This window comes from Carassius gibelio, chromosome A22, assembly GCF_023724105.1.
Source record: "Carassius gibelio isolate Cgi1373 ecotype wild population from Czech Republic chromosome A22, carGib1.2-hapl.c, whole genome shotgun sequence".
Lineage (NCBI taxonomy): Eukaryota > Metazoa > Chordata > Actinopteri > Cypriniformes > Cyprinidae > Carassius > Carassius gibelio.
In genome coordinates, this window is record NC_068392.1 from 7,747,850 (window position 1) to 7,775,829 (window position 27,980).

The window sequence follows — 27,980 nt, forward strand, 5'->3', positions numbered from 1 at the left end:
AAATGAAAGTGAAAGTTATCAAACGTAAAAATATTTGTCTTTAGCTAATCGCTGCTGCTTTAGCAATTGTTGCATATCAACCCTTTTATAACAAGTTTGGATATAAATACTATCAAATAATTAAAAGGCGAGATGTCCTGTTTAAAAGTAGAGTAAGACACACATTGTACATAAAACAGCCTTCATAATCACACTAGAAGGGCATAGGATAAGGAATATTTGAAGTTTAATCAATTTCTGTCAGTTTCCAATCCTTCTGGAAAAGGAAATAAATACATAGATTAGTTAATCTGTGTAAGTATGGAATACGAACAAGATAGTTTATGTAATTAGTGTATATTGAAAAGCTTTTCATCAAATGCTGAGTTCTTATAGACACCTGTAAAGCATATTTTCAAGTTGCCAGATTAGTTTAAATGTATTGCCATCTAGAGAAAAAAATTGTATTTTCAAGATATATGAATAATAAAACACTTAAACAGGCACAAATTAGGCTACACACATTATTGTAGAAATCTCTAAACAAAAATGTTGTTATGATGATTGTTAATTGTGTCTATATTTAGTTTTTAATTAGATGTTAGATAATATACTCTACATTAAGGCTAGATTATTGAATGCTTGTTTGCTGTGGTGTTGCCACCCCTCACAGTCTTCATGGGACCCCCTTACCACCCTAACTATAATTTCGTAGATCTGCCCCATAAACGCTACAGACAGAATTTTTTTTTGCAACCAGAAATAAGCACGGGAAAGGTTGCCAAATCTGTTTAGCAATATCCTGCTATTACATTTTCAACTGAGGGTGCGTTTTTACTCCGTGAGAAAATGGACATGTGGCATGAGAGTGTGAGAACAATGTCAATTGCGTGAGATTTGCTTGCCCTGTGGCTTAACAATTATAGGGTGTTTTTCTCCCAACTCTAGGAGTTGCCACTGGAGAGTGTAGCTTCATGCGCAAGCACATCTGACATGTACTGTGGCTAAATGCCACTATGCAAATACGTACATACAGACAAAAGCTTTAGACATCCCTTGTTTGAAGGGACTAAGTTTTCATGCAAGGAAATCATGACTAAAAGTGAGCAATTGAACATGAACATGTACAAACTTAATAACCATAATCCATAATGTTTTACATTTCAAAGTTGACATGCACTGTCATTTGCACTTGACAGTAAGTGTGCAGCACTGGGCACATGAGAAAAGCTTTTTTTTCTGGACCTAACAGCACTAAACCACACATTTTGTTATTATGAAGAAACGAGACAACATGCATCACAGCAGAAAAGTCTAACTTGTGAAAGTCTCCATTAATGACAGTTTATAACTGTGGCATTGTATTCAGACAGAGGGACGCTGTACTTCTGAGCTGCTGAGAGATGTTTGCTGTGTTGGTTCATCCCGTTTATCCAGTTGCTTCAAAGTTCTGTTCTTACAGTCTCTGTAAATGACGGCAGTCAGGATGGAAATGCAGAGGACTGACAGTAGAGCTAAAGCTGAAAGCTAATAACAAATTATAAAAGATTATTATGGTGATAAGACAGAATAACAGTATTAATATTCTTCAAACATGCCTTCTCTCCACATACTTCTGAATTCAAAATTGTCCGTTTTAAAGAAATGTAACAGTCGAAGACTTGCATTACATTGTCAGAATGCTTGTCATTGTGGTTATTGCATACTGAACTGTTATTGGTCCTGTTTTTTTTGTGTCATTTGCATACTCGATTGTGTTGTTTTCTAATATTTAGGTCTTGTGCCATTAGACTACACTGCACAAATTACATTAAACTACAAAATGTATATCAACATTCTTTTAATGTCTTGCAATTGCTGGTACTTCCTTCAGAAATTGCAATTTTTTCTAAAATTACATAACTTCTATTTTATTTTTTATTTTATTTTTTCGGTTTAAAACCACAGCATATTAGTGCAGTAAAATTAGGGCAATTTAGGCGAAATTCTGCAATGGAATAGTCCACTGTCAATAGTGTAGGGTTAAATGAAACATAACAGTACAGTAACACAACAGTAAATATGATTGCTTTAAAGTGATTTTAAGTGGGTTTGTTAATGCTAATTGATAAAAAAAAAAAAAAAAATAACGAAGTAGTCAGCAACATTGAGTATGCTAATATTTAGCAACAATATGTCATAAATGTAATTCAGTTAATGTGTCATCTCATTAGTGTCATAAAATCATTTTTAAAGAAGGTCCTATTTCATAAACTGTGTAAACACAGTATACTCACTCTCGAATAGAAAGTGATTTTTTCGGTCAGGTGTAGCAGTTCTGTTCCTTTCACTTCAGTGTCATTCATTCCGGTGGGTTTGCACCATTTAATCTGGAGCTTTTCATCCAAGACGTAATCTCCTTCCCAGTGTGCCATGCCGCACGCAATATAAGCACCATCAAACAGCAACAGAAACATCCACAATGAAGGCGGAATCAGAGTAAATAAAAAGATCTCTGTCATATTCTTCGATTTACGTCTACAAGGCCTTCTCATGAACATCATCACAGTCAAAGCCAGAAGAGCAGGTCCAAGAAGGATGAAGCTGATCAGTACTTCGTTAAGGCCTGGGGTACATGGGCACGAAAATTCCCGATCCATTAAATATTGCAGTCCGATTAATACAACGGTAAAGGGCAACGTGCCAAATCTTGACGTTTTTCCGAGCTGTTTTTCCAGGTTGTTCGCAAATTGCTCTGGTAACGACATCTTCACCAATGTAAGTTAGTCAACTTTGATGAGGCTTGTACTGTTGTATGGCGCGATTTCACCATGTACAACATGTTCCTGGATCAACATCCTTGTTGATCCTGGAACAACATTCAAATCAACCAATCAGAATCGAGATATAACTTTTCAGGAAATATCTGTTATAGGCTTGCAACCAGGGTTAGGTGCTTCTAAACCCTCGTTAATCTGCTCTCATTTCCCACTGATTTTAGGAATACATTATGGGTAGTGTCAGGTTTAGGGGTAGAGATTGTGTAAGGTCTATATTTTTGGACAATAATGTTGATCCAGGAACATGTCTTACTTGGAAAATTAACGGCGACTGTTGTAAGGCAATGCCAGGTTTTTCCTGAAATGGAAATCATAGTGGATCAAACCTGTTAAACAGGGAAGAAAATGTCATAAAATACTACACGCAACATGACTAAGCCATTGTTCTTAAATTAGGTATGCAAATATGTGTACATCTCAATAACACCTGAACATGGCAAGAAAACCTAGTTTATTTGATAGTTTTTGGTCCAAAATCACATTATGTGTATATGTATGTATTTAAATAATAAACGTCCTACATTTCTCCTTATTCAACAGGTGGTTGAACATGGTGCAATATCAAGCTAGTTTATTTTGTAGTTAAAAACACTTCAACCCAAAGTGAAGACGGACCAGTAAACTGTGTACATCATTTTGTATAAAAGTTTTACATTTAATACATTTCCAGAAAATACAAGCAAACCGGACGTACAAATCAACTATAAAATTATAAAACTTTATCTCCTTGTCCTCTAGTATTGTACATTTGCACAGAGAATGTGTTTTTTTCATCAAACATGGCATTTCAAGAGTCTCGCACGTGTCATTTCACAACAAGTGAGTGAAAGTGAGTCTATGTGACAGAAAATTTGTTTGCAGTCCTTGCTGAAAGACATTTTGCGAAATGAAAATGAAATAACATGGTTTCAAGTTGTACGATTGCAAAAACCATCTTGGGTTGGTTTCACTTTCGGGTTTGACTGCATATTTGAAATGCCTGGAAACACCGGTCAACTTAAAGATAAACATATGCAAGAAACATCGATGAGATATCAAAAATAAAATCTGTGATGAGCATATGATGCATTTTTTAAATAAGTGTCTCTTTTTTCTAATACTGCTAGTATAATGTAAGAGGCAACTTGGAAATATCTAGGCATTGGCGATTGTTTCACCAACAGGAAAACATATACATAGTGTGTAGGTAAATAAACCTATATAAAATTCACTTTAAATGTATGTAAAGCCTTTTGAGATTGAGCAGCTTTGTCCGTTTCACTTTTTTTCATATTCGTGTAGTGCATTTATAAAGTCAGAAAGCAAAGAAAAACACTGCATTCGTCATTTATAAAAAGACATTTTGGTTGCAACAGAAAGCAAATGTTAAAACGAAAACTGGCACATTTATGTTGGACGCAAAGTGAGATGATTTAACCTGACTGGACATAAAAAAAGTCTGTTTTTTGTCATATATTTTTTACAGCTCTTTATAAAAAACAAAATGAAGCAGGTTGTGGAAAGCTAGATTATGCCGCCGTTTCTCGAATTGTCGTTTCCAGTCTCTTTGGGAGTAAATCGCGTCTCATGTCGAGGTTGATGACTGGCTTTCGACAGTGCTGTCCATCATGGTACGTCATCTGTGAGTAGATGGGGTTTGAATAGTTCATTGCCTGGAAACATACAATGATGTTATAGTTTGGTTTATACTTTATGAACGTAAAATGCTTCATTTTAATGAGTTCTGGAATGCACCTGTCCTGGAATGAGTTCCTTTGGAATGTTCTGGATGGGTAAAGTGTGTGCAGTCAGTGGGCGCGCGGGGGGCAAATTGCGCGGGTCGCTTGACTTCACACACCAGCCCTGAAAAACAAACGCATTTCACTGGAATGCAGCAAAACCATTGAAAACATTGCATATATAAACAAAATTGCAGATTAAAATAATAAATTAGACTATTTAATTTGGGGAATTCTGGTTGGAACCCAAGTTACATATAAAGCAAGAATTTAAAACTAAAATTGCTACTCTGTTTGGAGTACTCTTCTACTTCTGCGAACTCAATTGATTTGAGGCAAAGAAATTGGTCCCATAAAGACTAAATGTCCTTGTGGGCCTTTAGCTAAATAAAAGGAAATATTTTGTTTTACAAAACTAAGCAAAACAAACCAATTTAGAATTTAGGCACAAAGACCTTTTCACATCTTATGGAACTTCTCAGCACAATTTTGGATACTGAATCTGATATATCATGAGCCCCTTTCACACTGCACGTCGGACCTGGCAAATTGCCAGAACATTGCCGGGTCACCTTTTGTGTGAAAGCAAACACGTCCCGGGATTGATTCCGGCATTGAACCCTGGTCGGGGACCTAGTAACATTGCCGGGTTCAATCCCGGGACGAGCACTGTATGAACAAAAGCCAGGTCTAATGGTGTGTAGTAGTGATGACGCACGTTATCGCGCGACTCTTTTACCGTTGTTTTGAAGGATGATCAACGTTCGCGACAAAAAAATATTTGCGAACTGTAATGAAGCAGAGATCAGTTAGTTCCTCACTTTCCGCGCTAACGCCGAGATCGTTTGCTTGCTTCAGTGAAAGTATGAAGTGCCTAACGTTTTCAACTCGTACATTACATGCCACGCCCTGATGTCACGTGTCGGTACGGGATCTTTACGGGTTGTGTGTGAAAGCACACACATATCCCGGGAAATCACTGGCAGTGTGAAAGTGCAAAATCGCAATTGCCGGAACACTTTACCCATTTATTCGCCGTGTGAAAGGGGCTATACAGTCTATACAGATTTGTTATGCTCTTATTTGAAGTGCTTAAATGTGGAAAAAATTATTTAATTATTGTTTAAGAAAACATTTTACATTTTCAGATACAACTGAAGTAGGAAAATAACTAAAACTGAAAACGTTAGCCATTTTTCTCAACTTTTTCTGTTGCTTATTCACATTGGACTAGTTGCCAGCAGGTTATTTGTTTTTTTAAAAGACCTTGTTCATGAAACACCAGCAGAATGAATTTATGAAAGTTTATGAAAAAAAAATAAAAAATTCCAACAATATAGAAATGGTGTTAAGTCCAGAAAGTGATGTTCAGAGCTTACAATTCCTACTCATTTAGTACCTTATGAGGGTCAAGGGTGAAGCTGGGGTGAAGAAAGCTTCCCACGTCTACGTGATTGTCGTGATCAACTTCGTACATGTTATAGGACGGATTCCCAATCTCCACGTTCAAGCCACCATTGGCCATAGGCTGCCGCTGAACCTGTTTACCTCTGTGAAGGGGTAACATACAATATCTTCGTTTAGTTTTCACAGGAACATTTAGCACACACACTAAATGCTGAAGCACAGTGGGTTTACAAGATCTCCTAAAGCAATATTAATACATCAGATGTGTAATGTTTCAATTATACATCTAATACAGCTAATTACTTAATTTGTTTATATATTTACCTTCGACATCTTTTGCAAATCAGGAGTCCCACTGCAACAGCGGTGATGATGCATACAAGAAGAACTAGAGGCACTATTATGGCAATACTTCCTGAAAAAATAAAAAATAAAATAAAAAGAAGAACAGAAAAAAAAAAGTTATGTGCACTTTACAGAGTTTCAGTTACACTGCATTTACATAAAGTGATATGAATGCTTTATGTAAGGGGGTGAAAACTTTTGAACATAATGAAGATTACACATTTTTAAATTGAGCAATGCCCTTCAGAAGCTACAGAAGATACTGACATTTTTCCAGAAGACAAAATAAGTAAAATTTACCAGGATCTTTAAATTCAAAAAAGTTTTCACACCCTTGATGCTAACTGCTAACTTTTAGCTAACACGGCTAAAATGTCAATGTTTCTCTGCAAAAATGAAACAAATGGACTGCCTGGAACCGCTTGACTGAACACTAGGGGAAAGTGTGTCTCTACCAATTCAGACAGAAGGGAAAAGTAGAGTATTTTCTCTCCTGACTGACATAAAATTACAGAATTATACCACTTTTGAGAAACCTCAGTTTGGCTTAATTCTAACATGGTATTACAATTATCCTGCTGGAAATCCCAGAATGCATTACAATGACCATACAAAATGGAGAACTAGGGAACTGTTAAAATAAAATAATTCAATAATGATAACGATCTAATCAAAACAGAACTTTATGGCCATTAATTTATGTACATTACATTTTTTTTTTGTTTTGTTTTTTTGGTACTTATTATGCAATTAGCAACCAAACTCCATTAAAATCAATTGTGATTGTCAAGTTTTTGGAAAAAGTGCGTATGTGTGTGTTTGTGACACTCACTCCCGCTGCCATTTTCTGAACGGTTGGTCTTGGTTGAAGGTCTTTCGCACTGTGTTCCTGACCAGTTTGCAGAACACCTGTGAACAGAGAAGCAGAAACAAATATCACAGCTGGCGACATTTACAATGCACTGACTTCTTCATACAAACATATGATTAGATTTATATAAAATAATAACTGATTTAATTTACCATATTTACCTCACTAATTAGGTTCATCACTCTGGCTTTCCTTTATTCATTATTATGGTATCATTTGTTTTATATGTTTTTGTCTTGACAAGCATGAAAACAAATGTTAATAATAAACGCAGGATAAATCACAGGAGGAGGTACAATATAAAACCCAGCCCAAGGGATGCATTACTCTTACTTTAGATGCATACAAAGTTTGCGTTTGTGTGACAAGGGGCTTCCTGGATCCAAACGGCATGCGTCCACAGCAAGAAATTCACTGATGTGAGAGATTATGCACGTATGAGAGATGGTGGCGTGAATGAAACTGGTCGAAAACAATATTTAATCAAACTTCCTGTGGACAGGGATTCTGTTTCCTGCAGGTGGGATGCACATGGATGCACTGCTGTCTGAAGATGGTGATAGAACAACCAGAAGAAACCCACGGAGGTGGAAATATATCCAACTAGATAAAATTCAGCTCGATAAACTAAATACAAAGATGATAAATAATGGATACTACAAAGTCACACTGTCGTCAGCATATGCAGAACTATAACCACTAACACACATTTAAGAATTCCAGTCATGGCATGCATTCAAATGAAACGAACGCACATCTACAGCATGGTGCGAAGAAATGGCGGCGCGTGTCCAGAAAAGCGGAGTGCAATGTGAAACGTGTTCTTGGAAGCTGTGCGCTTGGTTGGTTTGTGATGTTTGTGCGCGTTCATTCCACGAAAACAGGCCAGACGCATGCTGACCACGGCGGATGGGATTGTGGGAATGTTTTGGAATGTTTTGTAAATTTGATGAACCAGGAAGACCTACTTGCAGCGAGGTTTGTTATAGGCGGTGAGGGAACAAACGCCCTGGTTCTGACAGTAGTGATCGCACGGGTTTGCTCTCTCGTCACACCTCGGGCTTTTAAACTCGGACAGGCAACTGAGAACGCAACCAGACCAAAGGAGAGACGTGAGGACAACACCACAGAAAGAAGGCCTTAAATTCACACACCCACACTGCAAACAGCTGTAGGCTAACATGCCCTTCTGTATAAGACTGGGTGATGTGGACATAAAATGAATTATGAATCTTGTTCAGCCTTTTCACAAACATTAGGGTGAATTTCATGAAACCTGTTAAAAGCCTGCCTGGGTAACATTTCACAGACCTGTATGAAACTCTACCCTGCATAAAACGGATTCATCCTGATTTCAGAGCTATTCGAATAGTTTGCTTTGTGACAATATTTTCATTAAATAAATTAAAAATAAATTAAATAAATCTCATTTTCATTACAATGAGTGAATTAATGAATGAAAGTCGCATTGCAAAAAATCGTTATCATACTGCTATATAAAACAAATCGGCCACTCTGGGCCGTCTGCACACAAAACAACGCAAGTCTGCAGATCTGAACTTTAAGTCTAAAGCACATCTTCTAGGAATGATATGATCCAAGGCTAATTTTCGATTAATGCAAACCACAAACTTGCTGGACACACAAGTCCTTTATTCAAATTTTATACAAAACTATATCAGTATCTTCAGCCTCATTCATCTACTATGCAAGCTCTAATGAAACACTGTTCGAAAAAGATAATGAAATAGAGGGAGGACGGACAAACAAAAGACAAAAAAAAAAAAGTCTTTGATGGGGTGATTTGAAATCAAGCAGGTCTATATAAGCAGGACACACTCATTTTTCCAGGTAATGTCTGGCCACCGTCATTATCAGCCCTTCACCTTCAGCAGCCAAAGAAAAACACAAGATTGAATCATTTGAATGCAAATTGATTCACCCCTGAAGGGCACAATGGCTTTATCAGACCATCAATGGTGACGAGAAATGGGAAAAAGAAGTGGAAACGAAGACTGGGTGTCCTGGTTAAAGCCAATAAAGGATTTGTGTCCATCTTCAGCGAGATTTTCTTCAAGGGATGAGACTTTGAGAGACTTCTGACTTTGCTTGGCCTGACATTAAGAGGGTGATTCATACTTTTATGAATACTTATTCTTCTTTAAGGGACTGATGTTTGCCATCCCATTCATTTTCACTGGTCTAAGCCATTCGGGCTGATTTACTTCAGAAAAAAAAAAAAGTGATTTATACTCTTTATTTTTCACCTCAAAATGTTTTTGAGAGAGCACCTTATTCTGTTCCTCCAGATAAAATGCCTTCGGCAAACAAGAAAAATGTAGGCAGATAAAAAAAAAAAAAAAACATTAGTCTGGTAGGGTTTATTATGTGTTGAAGAGGAAAGTAAAAGCTCCATCACTGAGGGATTCACGGCAGCCAGACAAATCTCAAATCATTTCAGCTGAAAGACGGAGTACGTCCACTGCCGCATTCAGTTGCTGTACAATGGCTCAAAAACCCTGTCGCTTTCTGCCGCCCATCTTTCAATTTCATTCTTCACTTATGGATTTTTCTCTCTTTTGTCATTTTATGTAAAAATTATTCAAATATGCTGCCGCTATTAGCGCAATAAGAGTTTCACTCTCTTGTCCATTTCATTGTGGTCGGTTTCTCTCACTTGCTTTTAAAGCTATTATTAAATGCGCAATTCCATTCAGCGACACTAGAAACCACTTAACATTCGATTCAGTTTCAAGGTTTCTTGCACCAAAACCATTGTACTTCAGTTCTTTGTAACCATTTTCCAACCTTTCTCCAAGGTTTTTTTTTTTTTTTTTTTTTTTTTTTTTTGCTACTGTACCTTTAAGACTATACGTAAATGTGCTCTGTTGTGATTGGCTAGCCATTCATGAGCTCTCCTTGGTGTGTTCTTGAGAAAAGTAGCAAAGTCTGATTCATGAATACATAATTTTTTAAGATATCGTCGATTAGAGAGTCTGATTTTGTCAATGAATCAGTTGATTCAGTTCACAAACCCTGAAGTCTGAATGATTCATTTACAAATCTGAGTTACCCACAGTGATAAATGACTATCATTAAATGTTTACAACAGTTGTATCATGTGTCTGCATTCTTAACTGAAGCGACAAAACCTCACTTCCTGTCCGTTGCAATTTCCTGGAAAATAACTAATTTCTTGTTAAATTCTTTTTTTGTGTGTGTGTTTGAAAAATTAATTTTGGGGGTGTACTGCCCCTTTAAGGGAAGTTTTTCTTCAGTTATATAATCAAATATAAAACAGAAGCATTTTTATTTTCTCTACATTTACAGTCTTTTTCTCTCTAGAACTGTCCCTTTAACAGCAGGAATTAATAGGAATGTAGAACGACTTTTTTTTGGTGTTTATATCCTGTGCTCTTTTCCTCTGTTGACTCTCACTGGTTTCTCTGCCTCTCTCTAACACACAAATATAGAGGTCGATATAAGTGGCAGATTATGGACCCCTGCTATGATAATTCACTCTTCTGCTATAATACTCCCCCTCTCCTGTTCACCTTTACAAAACATTCATCCTACCAAGTCAGCGAGCATAAAAAAAAATCCTATTAAAGTGGTTGCCGGAGGGAGCAATTTAAAATAAATGAATCTAAATAACGACAGGCAATTTGTTGCTGTAGAAAGCTATTAAGAAATTACTCACTGACAGAACGGCAGGCCCGTCTCGGAGTCGAGGTGGCAGGTTCCGCCGTTATAACAGTATCCGTCACACAGCTGACAGCTGGCTGCGATTCTGCCGTTTGTGCAGCTGTGAACACACACGTGAACAGCAACAATGATGTAATTTGATCTATATTTAGTTCTTTAATCTTGATACTGAGTCATAAATCAAAGGGATCATACAGGATCATACATTACAATTCACCCACTGACTGTAATGAATACACACTTGCAGGCGACGTCTCCAGTTTCTTCATCTACGATACACGGCGCCCCTCGGCAGCGATGACATCGGTCCGTCTCGCATTTTGGCCCCTCGTAGCGGGTGGGACACACGCACTCCACGTGTCCCGAGCCAGACAGTGTGCAGCCTTTGGAGTTCACGCAATAATGGTGACAAATATCTGTCATCAGATAGAAAGCGAGATAATTACAATGACTGATCTGAAGCCATGTAGGCTACTGTATGCTATATTCATATCTAACTTCCTCATAACTGACTGATTTCAAGTGCTTTAAGTATCAAAAAATTGTGTGATAGCAGTAGGGTTGCCCACTGTCCTGGTCCCGTTTTTTGGGCCTAATTGATTTGTCCCGTACGTGACTTCCCTTGTCTTGGTTTTTGACCGCCACACGTTTCTAACCACTGACTGACACAACAGCAGAATGAAACCGACTGGTACTAACGGTGTAGACAGCGTTCTCCGGTGTATTCTGCCGGACAGTGGCATACAGGTTGGTTTCCCAGGGTCACGTCACACGTGCCTCCGTTCAGACAGTAACCGTCACAAACACGCTTCTCACACAGAGGACCGGTGAAACCCAGAGCACAGCGACACGTGGGCTTACCTGCAGGAAATACATTAGTTTAGAGACTTTAAGTCTAGCTGGATCATTTTACCTGATTTGCATAACTCCAAAAACACACACGCACGCACATACATATATACATATACTAGGGGTGTAACGATACGCGTATTCGTATTGAACCGTTCGGTACGACGCTTTCGGTTCGGTACGCGGTACGCATTATGTATACCGAACGGTTCGTTGGAGTAATTAATTATATTTGAAAAAAAAAAAAAAGAGAGAGAAAGAAATATAATGATATGCGTTCAACAAGGTAGCCCAATAACCCAAACAACGTAACAGGCAACGCCCCTGACACTCCCGAAGAAGAAAAAAACACCATCTTATATGTTTATGTTAGGCTACTCAGCAGGCGCTCGCTCACTCAGTACGCGCTGAAGGCTCGTTGCAAAATAGCCAATGCGTTTAACAGACTAGAAATGAGAAGATCCTCCAATAACCAACAGGTCTGGTGTTTGGGTGCACTTTGGATTCCCTTTAAGCTATAATGGTGATGGCAAGAGAGTGGTGGATAAAAAAACAACGGTATGTCGCATCTGCAACATGACAGGGTACACCAGCGGAAAAAAAAACAACAAAAAAAAAAAAAACAGCGGGAATATCTGGGATATATGCGTCAGTACTATCTGGGAAAAGACGAAAAAAAGGAGAAACATGCACGCAGCAAACTATCCCTGCAGCATTTAGACACTATAGCTTACAGGGAATCCAACCCAAACACCAGACCTGTTGGTTATTTTAGGATCTTATATTTCTGGTCTGTTAAATGCATTAGACATTTTGCAACGAGCCTTCAGCGCGTGCTGAGTGAGCGAGCGCCTTAGGGGCCGTTCACATATCGCGCCTAAAAACGCATGGAAAACGCTAAGCGCGTCTTTCTCCTGAGGCGTCTGTCTTTGCTAAGCAACAATGACGTGCTCTCTCCATGAGACGCGTAAATTTCAGCGAAGGATAAATGGATTTGCAGCTCTAAAAATCGCTTGCAGTAGCTCTGCTACTGAATTTATTTCAAAATTGCAATCCATATACAACTATGATCAGCTGTTCCTTCATCTTGGCTGAGCTCTCAACGTTGTTACGGGAAAGGATGAAGCTGATTGGTTGGTTCTTGTCACATGACCCGCGGTGCGCTTGCGGCATTCTGAAAAGTTGAGATGTTTTTACATTTTGCTGTATCTAAAACGTATCGAACCGAACCGAACCGAACCGTGACATCAGTGTATCGTATCGAACCGAACCGTGAATTTTGTGAACCGTTACACCCCTAACATATACATATATATATATATATATATATATATATATATATATATATATATATATATATATATATATATATATATCAAGATTAATTTGTTCTGACACAGTTTAACTCTTAGTTCTTGTCATATTTTTATACCATTCTCTAAACTATCAAGAATAAACTGTGATAATGTGTAAAATGTTGAAGGTGTCTAAATAAATTTGGGTTTGACAGTGTGTGTGTGTATACATTTTTTTTTTCTTTTTTACAGAGTACATGATGAACTTAGCGGGTCATAACTGAGTCCTAAAATGGAACTGAAAGCCTCTTGTGACCTGTGAAGTAAATAATTTAAAAAATAATTGTAGTTAATTGAAATAAAGCTGAAACAAAATACAAATATTAGGTGAAAATCTTAAAACTTAAGTGTTTATATATATATATATATATATATATATATATATATATATATATATATATATATATATATATATATATATATATATATATTATACTAAAATTACTTCAACTAAAAATAAAACAAATAATAATAAAAATTACAAAAGCACAAAACAGTTACAATTAAAATGAAAAATCAATTAAAGCAAATATAATTTTTTTTAAAAGTTATAAAAACAAAACAAAAAAAACAAAACGCAATTAATAAGTTTAACTAAAATGAAAATGAAGCCAAAAATATAAAATAAACAATTTAAAATACATTAAAATACATAGGATATAAATAATATTACAATAAAAATGTATTTAAAAGAAAAAAAAAACTTACTGAACCTACTGAAACTTTTAAATGGTAATGTTTAATACTAAAATAACTGCCTGTGAGGGAATAAAATACACAGGCACTTACTGATACAAAAAAAAAAAGAAGAAAAAAAAAGAAAAGAAAATCATAATAATAATAAAGTAATAATATCCTCAACAGTACAGTACTTAATGTGCCTACTAATCGCATAAATCACAGCGATCTATGCTAGTCTTTGCTTTCTTAGCCAACAGAACATGATTATTTGAGTTACTGTGACAGTCACAGCGTTCTAGCGGGGATTTACGTGACAGTACATCTGTTGGGCATTGATTTTGCACGTTCAACACACTCAAAGCCAAGGGATTTTCAGTTCTTCTGTTGGTGGTCCATCTGCCAGCTGGTGCGAATGACAGTTCTAACGCAAAGACGCCAGCAGAAACCATTCCTGACTGTTTCTCAGATGCTAAACCACTCCAATTGATTTCCATCCAGCCTTTGGCTCCTGCCAAAATACCCTTTCAGAATAAGAAGGCTAAACAGGGAGTGGTGACTCACACAACACCTTCCTGAAGCTTTCGCAGTGATATATTTTTCATAGAGGTTACGAAAACAAACAGGCAAAGGAGCGTCTGGTGTCTTCTCATGTGCTTGAAGAGCCAATAACAAACAGATAGTGAGTGAACATGACGGCGCACTTTTGGGAAACAGGCTGTCGGCAGTTGGCGTTCATGCGTCGGGGGAATTTCAATACCGCTCGTTAATTGGAACAATTACCAACTATCTAATTTTCGGTCCACAACACTGAATTCCATGGGCATGCAGTCATTCAGTCAGTCGGAAATCCTGTTATCACTTACTCACAATCATGATGTTCGAGACCCATTTCTTTTTTAACTGGAACACAAGAGTTATTTACAATAAAACAAATAAGAATCGTTTCTATATAGAATTTTGTCTGCAAATCTGGGTCACAATTTACTTTCATGTATGGTAAAGAGAAACGTGAATTTTCCGCTAAAAGTTTCCTTTCATGATCCGCACAAGGTTTTGAACAAGAGGGTGAGAAAATGATGAAAGAATAGTCTTTTTTGTGGTTTATTGCCCAAGAAACTGTTATTCCTGAGTCTAACATCTATAAGAAAGATGCCCACCCTCAGCAAATCCTGGTAATTCGATGCTTGTAATAATAAATCTCATTGCTTGTTTATCATTTCACTCTATTCAGAGAACTCAGGTTGACCTGAAACAAGTCAAAGCAACACAGGTGCTACATATTTCTGTTGTATTTCTTCACTGAACAGACAGTTAGCAAAAAAACTGAGAAATCCCTCCTGAATCAGATGTCTGCCTGTGGCCAACATTGAATTCTGAGAGCAGACGAGGGGTGTCAAGAAAACCCTGTTCGTACCTGATTGTTTTCTCAACATTTCTGCACAGAACAAGACTTTGATCATGAAATTGAAATTACTACATTTTTTAAACAAAATGACACAACCCCGTCTAGAAACAATTCAAAGTTAATGTGTACAATAATTTATATTTATTTTTTAATACAAATTAGTACTTTTTTAGTACTTGTCAGTGTTTGTCAATTACTCAACTATTACATAACAATTTTGCAACTAACACATTTTTTTTTTTTTCTAAATAGCTATTGTACTTGTTTACCACAGAATGAAAAACATACTTGAGATGAAATAGTAGTAGAATGGAAGCAGAAAAATATTGACAATACAAACAATGTTTAGTTTACAGATGGGAAACAGCGCCTACCTAGTGGAGATCCTGTGCAAGTGCCTCCGTTGAGGCAGAAGTCCTTACAGTGGCTAATTTCACATCGCTCCCCAGAATAGTTCGGCCAACAGAAGCAGCGCGACTCCCCTCGTTCATTGGTGATACAACGACCTCCGTTCTCACAGGTCGGGCGACAAAGATCTCCTAAAACGTAAATTCCTCACTTTAGCTTATTATAATTAGTAAGGACATGTTTACATGTATTTAGTTGCTTATTAAAATCTGTATATAGGGACTGAAAAGGACTAAAAAAACTGACAAACTAGTTTTTTATATTATTATTATTAAAATGGTTTTATTTAAAATAATTGGATTTAAAATAATTTATTTGCCACAAATTAAAAATAAATAAAGACTTTGAGGAATGTATAGTCCAGATTACATTAATTGATACACAATATAGCAATGCAGAAAGTTTGCTGGAAATTTTTAGAAAAACTTAATTTTTTTTCATTTGTTTGTTTACTTATTTTTTTAAGTTTATTTAGATCAGTCAATTAGTAAATTATTCGATGATTGAAAATATGTGTCTGCATGTTGCATGATTTTATATGGGATTTCTTTGACCAGTCATATCATTTAATTTCATTTATTAATCATGTGTTTATATATATCGATCTTAATTGGACTTTTTACAGTAAAGAAACAAGCAGAATGTATATATATATATATATATATATATATATATATATATATATATATATATATATACACATATACATATACATATATATATATATATATACACATACATATAAATATAAATATAAATATATATATATATATATATATATATATATACACATTCTGCTTGTTTCTTTACTGTAAAAAAATCAAATTTACAAAATGTTGGAAGGGCAATTATATTTAATTTGAACTAATTCTATTGCTTGGGCTAAGTTGAGAAGACATTTTATTAAGTCTGCACAAATTTGTTTTAAAACATTCAATTAATGCTTAATTTTAAATCCAGTCAACATTCAGAATGCCAATGTTTAACTGAACTAAAAAAAATTAATCCAGCCAACAATAAAGATTTAGTTCACCCAATAACTAGATTTTGGGTGAAACTTTTGCAATTGTCCCGTGAAGTAAAAAGATGACATTAAACGTGACTAACAACAAGCCACTGTGAAATGTTGCTCTTTTCAAAAGTTGCGGATTACACAATGTTTCTGTTCTCGTGAATGGCACTTCGGAAGAGAAGTTTGACGTTCCGAATGAAAATGAACAACTGAATCGTTTCACAAGGCCGTTCAAAGCATCTCAGTCAGTTCCATAGGTAGTGAATCAGTAGATCGTGCACACGAGTCCCTGCACTGGGAAAAAACAAAACAAAAAAACAACTGGGACAACTGATCAGTCAATTTGTAAAACATCACCATTTATCAACAACAGGCAGGACTGTTATATTTTGATATTATTTTTTATGCTATTTTAGGTAACTAAGTCCTATAACATGCAATGTACATGTTCTATTACAAATCCAGTCAACATCAATGCTCCCTGTTGTGAAATGGATTGAGGGATGGATTTGTGCCCAAAAAAAGGTTGCAACTTCTGTTTCATATAATTTTTTATTAACTGATATCAATACATTGTAAATAATTTAAAAGGCCTCATTTCATTTTTAAAACTTAAAATGAGCTTTTCTGTCTCCATCAGGGTGTGGCTAAAGGTTTCATTGGTTCTATGTTTTCATTGCAAGATTTTAGATGCAACTCAGTCAGTTATTTCATGGCACCAAACACTGGCACATGACCAGACTGCTCCACTGCAACTACATTCTGTGTGTACTTTTAAGACTAGTTTATTGTTTTCATTCCAGGTAATGTGTGTAAATGATTGCACAGACATTGCTGGAAGAGAGCTAAACTGGATGATGCCAACACTGAATCACAGATGAACTGACTTTAGTTGGAAAAATGACTTGTTAATTTTCCTTTTTGACTCTGTAAAGCTGCTTTGCCACAACCAGTATTATATAAAGCGCTATGTAAATAAAGGTGACAATTTGATTTTAAACTGTATACTGTAACACCTTTTTTTTACTTCTGCCTCATTTTAAAGATTTAAATGTGATCTGTAATAATATTTGTAAAAGTTTATTTGCTAACATTTTGCTTAGCTTGTTTAGTTTTTTACCTAGATCATTGCGCAACTGAATTTTGCAGTTGTTTTACAGATGTAATGTTTGTCAACTGGAGCTTTAAAGGGATAGTTTGCCCACAAATGAAAAGTTGCTGTTAATTTACTCAGGTGACGCAGGTGACATTTTTTCTTAATTTCCTATGTCTAGTTTGTAAGAACATTTTTAGCTTGTTATTAAATAAAGGCTATTATGTGTTGTAAAGTGTGTTTTTAGCGCTCGATAAACACCAGGTAATCATTATATATATTAACTGTAAAAATATAAGTCTATGCAGTTCCCCAGCAATTTCTTAGGATGCCCAAATAATAAATCTTAGTTGAGGTAATATATACAGCACAGAGTGCACGGTTACATTTTAATTGACTGTGACGAGTGGGGCGGTGCCGAGAGACGTGGGAACAGGAGCGAGGCCGGTGGTGTGAATGAGCGACACCTGCTCGAGTCCCATGGAGGAGATGGAGGGATATAAAACCGGAGCGACGACAGTGACGGACGAGAGAGGACCAGGCCTGGACTTTATTTTGTATATGGTTTTTATTTGTGCGCATCAGTCGTCCGTGAGGGGCTGATGCGCTGTTTTGTCTTTATTTTGTAATTAAAGTTTCATTTGGTTGTCTGCCGGTTCCCGCCTCCATCTTCATGATGATTGTGAAGGTTAAACGTTACATTGACATAAATTGCTGTATTCTTCTTAACGTTTGAGCAATTAAAACATTTGACTGGACTATAAAACTAGTTCACTACACTTCGACGCCAGAAATTGACTGAACGTAAAATTTCTGTGGAACTTGTTATTAAATTTGTTGTATATTGATACATTTCAGAAAGAAAGAAAGAAAAATATACCGTCCATTAAATATTGTATGCTTCAAGTGTACATCCAATTTTCGTTGCTAGGGTGCACTGGGTGGTTGCTAAGATGGATGTTGGATACATAAGTTTCCCGTCCCCTCGGACTGAATCAATGCTATCAACACGATCGCTGTCTTTTGTAGCACGTGGGCTTCAGGATTGCGCGTGTGGGCAAAGGGCCGAGAATAGTAAACACTTCAGTCAAAATCACTCAGGTGAAACATTGGAGTTTGACATGCCAGGGCCTCCCGGGGTCGCGCTGGCACTCTGTTAGTGATGTAAGAGCATCCTGCCGAGCGCGTTTTGACAGATGTACCTGAGATGTTGGTGTCCGTGCAGGTCCTGTTCAGCAGAATTTTCCCCTCAGGACACACACATCTGGCCCCGCTGGGGTTCAGGAGGCAAAGGAAAGCACAATTCATCTTTGCACATGGATTGGACACTGAGAAAGAGAGAGGAAGAGAAGAGAGAGTGAACATATAAAGGGATGTGTAGAGTTTTTTTAGAGTGATCAATATTTTTTGTCGCGGACAACTACTGTTGTATAAAGCTGTGTAGTATAATCAATTATAAGACACTTTGCTTTGTTTTATTTTATTATAAGAAAGTGAGTTCCTTTCGGTAGTTCAAAACAGCCGACCAAAGTAAACTTTCTAGGGGAGTTTGTTATGGCTCCTAAACACTTTTGAGCTTCAATTGGTCCGTGGCAGATACACAGTCGGTGGGTGTGTTCTAAACCTAGACCTTTTTTGATTCCAATAGCTGAGATGGCACAAATATATCCACACCTGTACAATTGCTTGCAGAGAGACTAAGATTAAGTGTTTAATTCCTAGTAATAAATTGTATGGCCAGGAGTTGACCAGGTCGATGACCAGGAGGTGTGCAAAAAGCAACACAGAGAAAAATCCGAGACAAGTTTTCCAAAGCCATGAAAGGAAAGAGTAAAGAAATAAGATTCCAAGTCCTCTGATGCTGCTACTGTTGTTCTTCAATAAGCAAATTTAAAGGGTATACAAAAATGAAATGCCAAATGAACATACAATAACAAACCTTTGTTTTTATCGAAAGTAAAGCAAGACACCACATAAAACATAAAAAGGTGTAACAATTTGTCCAGTTTAATAAAATAAATGAACACTGACTGCAATATTTTTTTTTCGACATCATGCTAAAGTTTTCAGACTATGAGCCATTCACACTTCCCATAAAAGATTGATTATGGAAATGTTATGGTTCTTTTGTTTTGCAAACATGATACTTGACTCTGAACAGCTGCTAATCATTATTTTTTTGACTACAATATTCTGACCATTGATGCCCGTCTCACACCTAGTTTGCCTGCAGTTCTCCTTTTTTTAGTTGTTGCATTTAGGGCATACGCGTGATCGTCGCAACACGTTTACGTCAATCTTGGAATGTTTGGAAACATTATAACTTTGCTCAGCCTTTTCGTACTTCTTTTTTTCCCCCCAAACAAAGAACAATAACGAACTTTGTTTGAAGTGTAAAAATGGTTTTAAAAAAAAACAATACCATAAAATAAAAAAAATAAAAAATTTGGAGATCCGAGAAATGTTATACTACAAAAGTGCAGAACATTGTGTCTTTCATACCACCAGAATAATGTTCACTAGAAAGATACATTTATCCTAGCATATAACAAACTATCTATCTAAAAGCTTTTAGTTGGTGGTGTAATGTGTGTATGTGAGATATATTATTTGTTTGTCTTTTCATTTTGGCTTTTTCAGGTTGTTTTGAAGAGCATCTTTAATAAAGCTTTCCAGTGTAAAAGCACATCAGGGAGCAATGACACTTCCCATTACAGTTGCACAAAGACAAACAACACAGGCTAAGATCCCTCCATCCCTCCTTCTTTATAACGGACAGAGAGATCAGCAGAAGATAACAGAAGAGAGTACAGTGAAAGAAACCTAATGGAAGGAAGAGGAAGAAAAACACACATAAAGAGACTAAAGGATAAATGGGAGCAGGGACACACCGGTCGCAAAAGATGGAAATAATCTAAAACGACTCCATAATATAAATCCTCACCTGCTGTCAGAGCAGAGAAAACTGATAAAAAAAAGATACATTTCGAATATACATATATATATATATATATATATATATATATATATATATATATATATATATATATATATATATATATATATATATATATGTATATATCTTTTCCTATATATATATATATATATATATATATATATATATATATATATATATATATATATATATATATATATATATATATTTTTTTTTTTTTTTTTTTTTTTTTTTTTTGCCAACAAATCAGTTTCTTTATAAAAACATAGAAAATAACAAAAAGCACTTTTGACTATTTCATATTTATATAACAATAAATCTACGGCTAAATATAAATATTTAATATTATTTATATATATAAATGCACTAAAATATTCAAATATGAAACATTTAAAGGATTACAAAGGTTTTTGTTTTATTTTATTTTTATTGTGTGCTTACAAACTGCAAAATAACACTAGAATCATTCATTCAGAATAGAAGCAGAGCCCAATTTTGATTTCATGGCTTCAAAACATTGGAGACTTCACGTTTCCAACTGCTTTTCTGAAAATCTAACAAAATGCAACATTTCATCCATCTTATTAGAGATGGTAATTGCATTATAAACACATCTGACAGTAATATGTGATTGTAATAAGCTCTAGCTGGCCGTGGACAAAAAGTCCAATCAGATTTCAACAATTCAAACATGAAATTAAACTCTGACTACTGCCAAGAAATCTTATGCTGGAACGGTCATCGGGAAGATTGCACAACCATAATGGTTTTAAAGGAACATTTGATCAAAAAAAATTAACTTCTGTCATCATATAATCACTCTGATGTCCCTCTAAACATATTTTTTATTTTTTACATTACATTAAACCTTTTCATCTTCATGGAAAACAGAACCTTAGTTTGTGTTTTTCAAGGAAAAACTAAGTCAAAAGGTTTTGGAATGACATGAGGGTGAGTAGACTGTGACCGGATTCTCATTTGTGAGTAAACTAACCCTTTAAATCAACCTTGTCGATTGAGACCCGTTTTAAGACTCACCCTCCTGTTGTTTGTACCGATGGAAGACCAGGATGCTGGACGCTCTCTCCACGCCCAGACTGAGCTTTTCGGCAGGCAGCTTCCCATATTTATGAACCCTGAAGACGTCGTGTTTCATGCCGACCCCGTAGATGTAGTCCTCGAACAGATCAATTCGGAAGGGGTGAGAAATTCCTGTAACAAAACCAAACGAGGCGTCCTTCATTCGCACTGAATGTATTTCACGTACGACAGATTCAATAATGCAAAAACAAGAGGAACGTTATTTGAAAATGTCACGGAGTAGAAAAACACAATCCCTCTCCAACTCAGAATAAACAATGTTCAAATATCTGAGGCCCAGAATTGAAATAAAAACAAAAACAACTCTGTTCCAAAACCTAGTGAGTAGCCTGCACACAGAGCACGTAAGTAACCATTGTCTCTGTCTGTATTCATAGAGATTGCAGCCATGTCGTAATTTTTTTATGTTTTCAGAAGTAATAAAGGTCTGTTTATGAATTACACAGATGGCGAGCATTTCTAGGTTAAAAATAAAAATAACAAAGCTCTAGTGTCTGTGAATATAGTCTCAGACGTCACTCCCACGGATTGTCGGCTGAACGTCTGATGCATAAAACACACCAAATTGGAAACACTTCAGGAGTTTCAAGGTCGTCACTGGATTGGTTGAATTATACAGGATTTCCTGGAGACGTGTGTCGCGTTCTCTAACGTTCAGCCTGGAAACAAAGATGCGTTTGTTCGGAGTTTTCAAAAGTATATGAATTATGTAAAGATCGCTGCAAAGACTCATTAAAATACGTCCAAGAGTTTTACACGCTGGTCTGTTACTGTTAAACATAACGCGGCACAAAACGACACCTGATTGTTTGTTACAGTGGAGCTGTACCCCGAATGAGAGGAGAAGAGAGCTTATCTAATGATATTATAATGACATGTGCTTCCTTCAAGTTCCCTCGAGGGACAGAAAACACAAAGTGCTGAAAGAAACTTAGCACAGCGCTGTCTTTGTGTCTCTGGAGCATCTGTGTCGGCAGACGTTCATATTCAGACTGAGGAGCCAACTTTCATCCAAGCATGTGGACTTTTTTTTTTCTCTCAAAATTAGCATGTGAAACAATATAAACATAATAAACAATAGGCTGACTCGAGTTTATGTATGTTCTGCTCTGTAATAATAATGCAGATTTTTTTTTTTTTCACACACACATTCACACACAGTTGTGTATACGGTGCGTTTGTGGCCTAATGGTTAGAGAGTTGGATTTGTAAAACGAAGGTCTCGATACCAGCAGATTGTAGTTTATGGGAGAGAATGAAAAGAGTGCTATGGAGTCAATATAACGCCTAACATTTTCTCTTTGCGCTCCGCTTTTCAGCGCGTCTCTCTTTTTGGCACTGTTTTGACGTGGGGGTGGAGTCAAGGGACGGGGGCGTGTACAACATGCCTCCCTGGAAGTGACATCATCGTCCCGAGACGCAGCTCACTGATCCAGGTCCTGTCAAGATGAGCAGAGACTTTCGAGTGGATCGTTTCTTTTTATTTTATAATTTTTTTCCGTATATGTTATATTGACTCCATAGAGTGCTCTTTTCCACCCTCAAAACCATGACTGAGAAGAGAACCCCCAAATGCTCCCCAGGCGATGCAGCAAAAATGGCTGTCCACTGCTCTGTTCAATATATATATATATATATATATATATATATATATATATATATATATATATATATATATAAACCTTACTATATTCGGTTATGTTGTTGTAGACTTACAACAAAACTTGATTAAAAAAAATACGTCATCCCCGTTAAACATCATTTAAATAACCAAATATTCTTTTTTTATATATATAAATGTGCCCAAACATTTGATTATTTTGACAAAAAATGATTATCCCTATAGTCCAGTAGTGTGTTGATTGTCTCATGGATGCAGTTGTTGCAAAATCAGACACTTCCTACTAATCTGGCTTAGAAAGCAGCTATGTCGGCAGCAGACAGTTAACTAGGTTTTGCAAGAGTTTTGGATTCAAATTCATCTTCAACTTTGATGCTTTCCCAAAAACAGCATTTTTCCAATCACAGTCTGAGAGGCAATCGAAATGGAAATCTGGTGAGTTTATATAAACTACATTATGCTTCGCTTTTGCAGCTCTTCAAATGTTGGAATCAATAGCTGGCCTTAGCTGAAGATGTTTGGGTGTGTTTTTTTTCTTTCTTCTTTTTTTTCTCCATGATAAAAAACTGGAGGTTGATTCTGAATATTGTACAATTTCCAACACATGCAAACTCACCATCATGACTGCCAGCAGCCACCAGAGAATCGGAGCCATCGAACCGCACGCTCCCGATCTGAGACAGCTCGGAGTCTGACCAGTACAGCCGCTGGTTGTAATAATCAATTGCAATTCCTAAAAAGTTATAGACAATTATATTATAAACTTTATTACAATCCAATCCAATCATATTAATATTTTAAATATATAATATGAATATAAAACATTAAAACAATTATTGTATATATATATATATATATATATATATATATATATATATATATATATATATATATATATATATATATATATATATACACACACACACACACACACACATATAAGGGCAGTCAAGATTCAATTCGACTAGTCAATTGCATTTTGCCCATGTTAAGTAATCAGCAAAATACCGGAAGTGGCACATTTCACAGATGAAAATCCTTATTAGACCACCTTCCAAGGTTGCATGATATATTAAACTCATTTAAAAATTATAATAAAGCATTTTGCTATAGTGAATTCACACGCTATAATTCAATTCAATAAATATAGGCAATGCCGGTTTAATATATGTGCTTTAATTATTTATAAGTGCATCTCAGAGTGGCTCTCAATCTCTGCATATTGCTGTGAGTTTAGGTTTATTATAACTTTCATCTGGGAACATAACGTGCACCATTTCATCAGATTTGTAAGGAAAATCATTTATAAATCTACACAAACACAGGAGCGACTTTTATCAATAAAATGGCTTAGATACTGGATCACTGAATTATATTCCTCAGCAACGTGGAGATAAAATCAATGTTTAAGTAACTGAACTCACAACTTCATTGTTTGTAAAGAGAGATGCAAAGACGCAGGTAATTCACACACACAACTGTCATATTTCTCTTGAACAAACTATCAATAATTAATTCAAATAAATGTTCTGAATAAATGGGATCTGACTGGCATCTCACCCGTCGGTCTACGCAAGTTCCTCTCCAATAAAATGCGACGCAAGGACCCATCCATGGCGGCCTCTTCAATGTGGGAGTGGTCACCAATCACGGTCCAGTACATCATCCTAAAGAACGATGGAGAACATTAAACACATGCTGCCTGATTTAACAGTCAGCCCTCAAATCTGGACACCTACCCCCGTACAGGGTTAACGGTAATAGCGAAAGGTTCCCCGTCAATGTCTGTGATGAGCCGGGTGCAGTTGGGACCCCCCAGCTGTCCCACGTTAATGGAATAGCGAAGTCGGCGCCAGTGTGCCGTGTAGTAGCTGAACCAGTGCATCCGGGAGTGATCCGTCCAGTACAGGTTCCCCGTTACCCAGTCAGCCGAGATGTCCCTGGGCCTCCGGAAGTCTGGACACTGCAAATATAGAGCGTAGAGAAATGTAAAAACCACCTTAGGTATGTTACCATGCTAATTTCTGAGGGTTCATGAGGGAAAAAGAGAATTTGAAAGACATGTTAAAAAATGTGAGAACTGCCCAAATCTGTATTAATAGTTTTTAACTTACTATGACTCCACTGTTTGACGTGACTGGACTCCTGTCCTGCAGGTCTTTATAAAATATTCCTCCGGGGTTAAACTGAGTGGCCCACAAAAACTTGTGATGGTGAAATAGCGCGTCCATGCCAATGATGCGAGCGCTATCTGAGATTCGGGCCAGCTGAGTATGTCCATGAGACTGGTTGTAAGGATACACAAAACTGCGGATTTCTGTGTCGTTGGCCACGTAGAGGATCTGATCTTCTGGTCCTGACCACAGGTGTACATGTGTGAAACAAATTAAATAAACAAAACAAAACAAATAATTAAAATAAAATCAAAGCAAAAAAAAAAAAGAAAAGAAAATAATAAAATAAACAAATAATAAAAAAATAGTAAGCAGACAAATAAAGCAAATAATGAAAAAAAACCCCAGATAAAACAAAAAGTGAAACAAAATAAAATATGAGAAAACAAAGAAAAACCCATGACAATATGCAAAACAAAATAATAAAAGCAAAGCAAAATAAAAACAGAAAAAAATAAAACAAACAAAGAGAGAGAGAGAGAGAGAGAGAAGAAAAACAAAACAGTGAAAACAAAGCCAAATCACCACAAAAAAAAAGCAAAGATCAAAACCAAATACAGTGCAAAAAAGTGACAAAACAAAAACAAAACATAAAAAACACGAACTAAGCCAAAAGCAAACTAAATTAAAAAAAATAAAACAGCCCCCAAAAGAAAACAATACATATAAATCAAACAAAAAGTAAAAGTAAAGCAATAAAAAAAAACTTGAAAACAACCAAATCAAACGTTAGCTTGAAACCTGAAGTGTTTTGCATCAGGGGGAGCAACTAAAATCAGCCTAAAACTTTTTACTTTTATAAAAATTTAACAGAATGCCAGAAAACCAAATCCTTTTGATGTATATTTATATTAAACAATATCTTTTACCCTTTGTGATGCATTCCCCATTGATCTCCTTGAAGTTGCGGTCACAAGTGCACTTGTATGAGCCCTTGGTGTTGGTGCAGTACTGCGAGCAGCTTCCAAACCGCAGACACTCGTTTACCTCTGAGGAAAGAGAGGAACACGTCCATCCATCAGCCTCTCCCACACACTCTCCAGTGTCATTTTTAACAAGTGCTGCAGGGATGACACTCTGTTTGGAATTTCAGCTGAATCTCTGCTATCTGCGTTCAGCATCTGCTGCTTTCTGGACTTCTTGTTATTTTCAGTGAGATGACCCTGAAGCGACCGCTGACATACCTCCACTAGTTTAATAACAGTGCTGGAACTGAATACAAAGAGACTTTTGCATTGTGGGCATTGTACAAAAGCAAAGCAACCACTGGGGATGTGCTGGGGGGGCAAGTATTTGCATTGTGTCTTTACACTATATCACAAAATACCAAACCAAATGTCATTTATTTGAATGAAAAATAGCACCCATTCATGTTTCAAGCTAAATATTTCACCAAAAGTATTCGGTAATAAATAATAGGTAACAATACATATGTACGGCTTTTACAGAATGATTTATTATATCACAAATCAGCTCTTGTTTAAAACTGAAGTGGAAACGTCTTACACTTGATAAATCTTTGAATCATGTCTGAGAACCTTGATGATAAAAAGAAAAATTGACCCGTTAGAAATAACTTCAAACTTCAAAACGCTCTGCATGCTTCGATACACGGCAGAAAATCTCTCGAGCCACAGAGCTACACAGAATTCAACAGTAAAAGACAGCTATTCATATTGATGTACCTTGTTCCATTTAATCTACAACAGTAAATCTCAAATCTCCCAAGACAAGAAAATACAGCACAGTACCAGGACTAAAATGTACCTACATTAACTAATATTCAAATTTTACACCATTAATACTAAATATTTGATATATAACCTTAGCATTGTTGTAAATTATCAGATTTTTTGACAAGTTTCTTTTCCTGAAAGCAAGAAATTGTCACAAATTCTGTACCTTCACATTGCTTGTTCTTCTGGTTCCTTTGAAATCCGACTTTGCATTGGCAGACTGAGAATGTTTTTGTATGGTTGCAAAAAGCGTCGTCTCCACACAAGTCGGCCCGTTCTCGACATGCACCGTCTGTCGTATCTATGACCCACAGGGTAAAAAATACATAAAATACATAAACGGATCATGCGAGGGATTGAGGGTCACGGAAGGATGTACTGTACACTTACATGCCTTGCAGTCACGCTCATCCGATCCACCGTCTTCGCAATCATCAAAGAAGTCGCACTGCAGCTCGGCCGGGATGCAGCGGTGATCGGCACAGGAGAATTCAGACTTCCCACATGGCCTCGGCCTTTTGACCACATCCACTAGAGAAAAGAAAGAGGTATGGTTAAGAGGGAAAGAAAAAGACAAAAAAACACACCAAAGGAATTGAGATTCTCAACTCACCACAGTCAACTTCGTCTGAATTGTCGCCACAGTCATTCACTGCGTTGCAGATTTGTTCGGTCCGCAAACATACTCTGTCGTTCCTGCAGCGGAACGGTCTGTTTGGAGGACATGGCAACTTTCCTACAGGCC

At 36.5% G+C, this 27,980-nt stretch overlaps 1 protein-coding gene across 1 annotated transcript in view; it reads right to left on the bottom strand.

Annotated features, from left to right (window-relative positions):
• Positions 1–3,232: 3,232 nt before the first annotated feature.
• LOC127943256 (low-density lipoprotein receptor-related protein 1B) overlaps positions 3,233–27,980 on the bottom strand; it is a 208,603-nt gene continuing 183,855 nt past the window's right edge. The window contains exons 73-92 of the mRNA XM_052539581.1: positions 27,849–27,971; positions 27,626–27,766; positions 27,402–27,536; positions 26,369–26,488; positions 25,440–25,681; positions 25,065–25,288; positions 24,886–24,992; positions 23,942–24,058; positions 21,642–21,815; positions 18,850–18,975; positions 15,509–15,673; positions 11,544–11,705; positions 11,086–11,260; positions 10,840–10,944; positions 8,108–8,221; positions 7,101–7,177; positions 6,248–6,338; positions 5,916–6,066; positions 4,533–4,640; positions 3,233–4,450 (exon numbers count right to left, since the gene is read on the bottom strand). Coding sequence (XP_052395541.1) covers positions 4,307–4,450; positions 4,533–4,640; positions 5,916–6,066; positions 6,248–6,338; positions 7,101–7,177; positions 8,108–8,221; positions 10,840–10,944; positions 11,086–11,260; positions 11,544–11,705; positions 15,509–15,673; positions 18,850–18,975; positions 21,642–21,815; positions 23,942–24,058; positions 24,886–24,992; positions 25,065–25,288; positions 25,440–25,681; positions 26,369–26,488; positions 27,402–27,536; positions 27,626–27,766; positions 27,849–27,971 — 2,801 coding nt within the window. The 3' untranslated portion in view covers positions 3,233–4,306. The remainder of the gene's footprint in view (positions 4,451–4,532; positions 4,641–5,915; positions 6,067–6,247; positions 6,339–7,100; positions 7,178–8,107; positions 8,222–10,839; positions 10,945–11,085; positions 11,261–11,543; positions 11,706–15,508; positions 15,674–18,849; positions 18,976–21,641; positions 21,816–23,941; positions 24,059–24,885; positions 24,993–25,064; positions 25,289–25,439; positions 25,682–26,368; positions 26,489–27,401; positions 27,537–27,625; positions 27,767–27,848; positions 27,972–27,980) is intronic.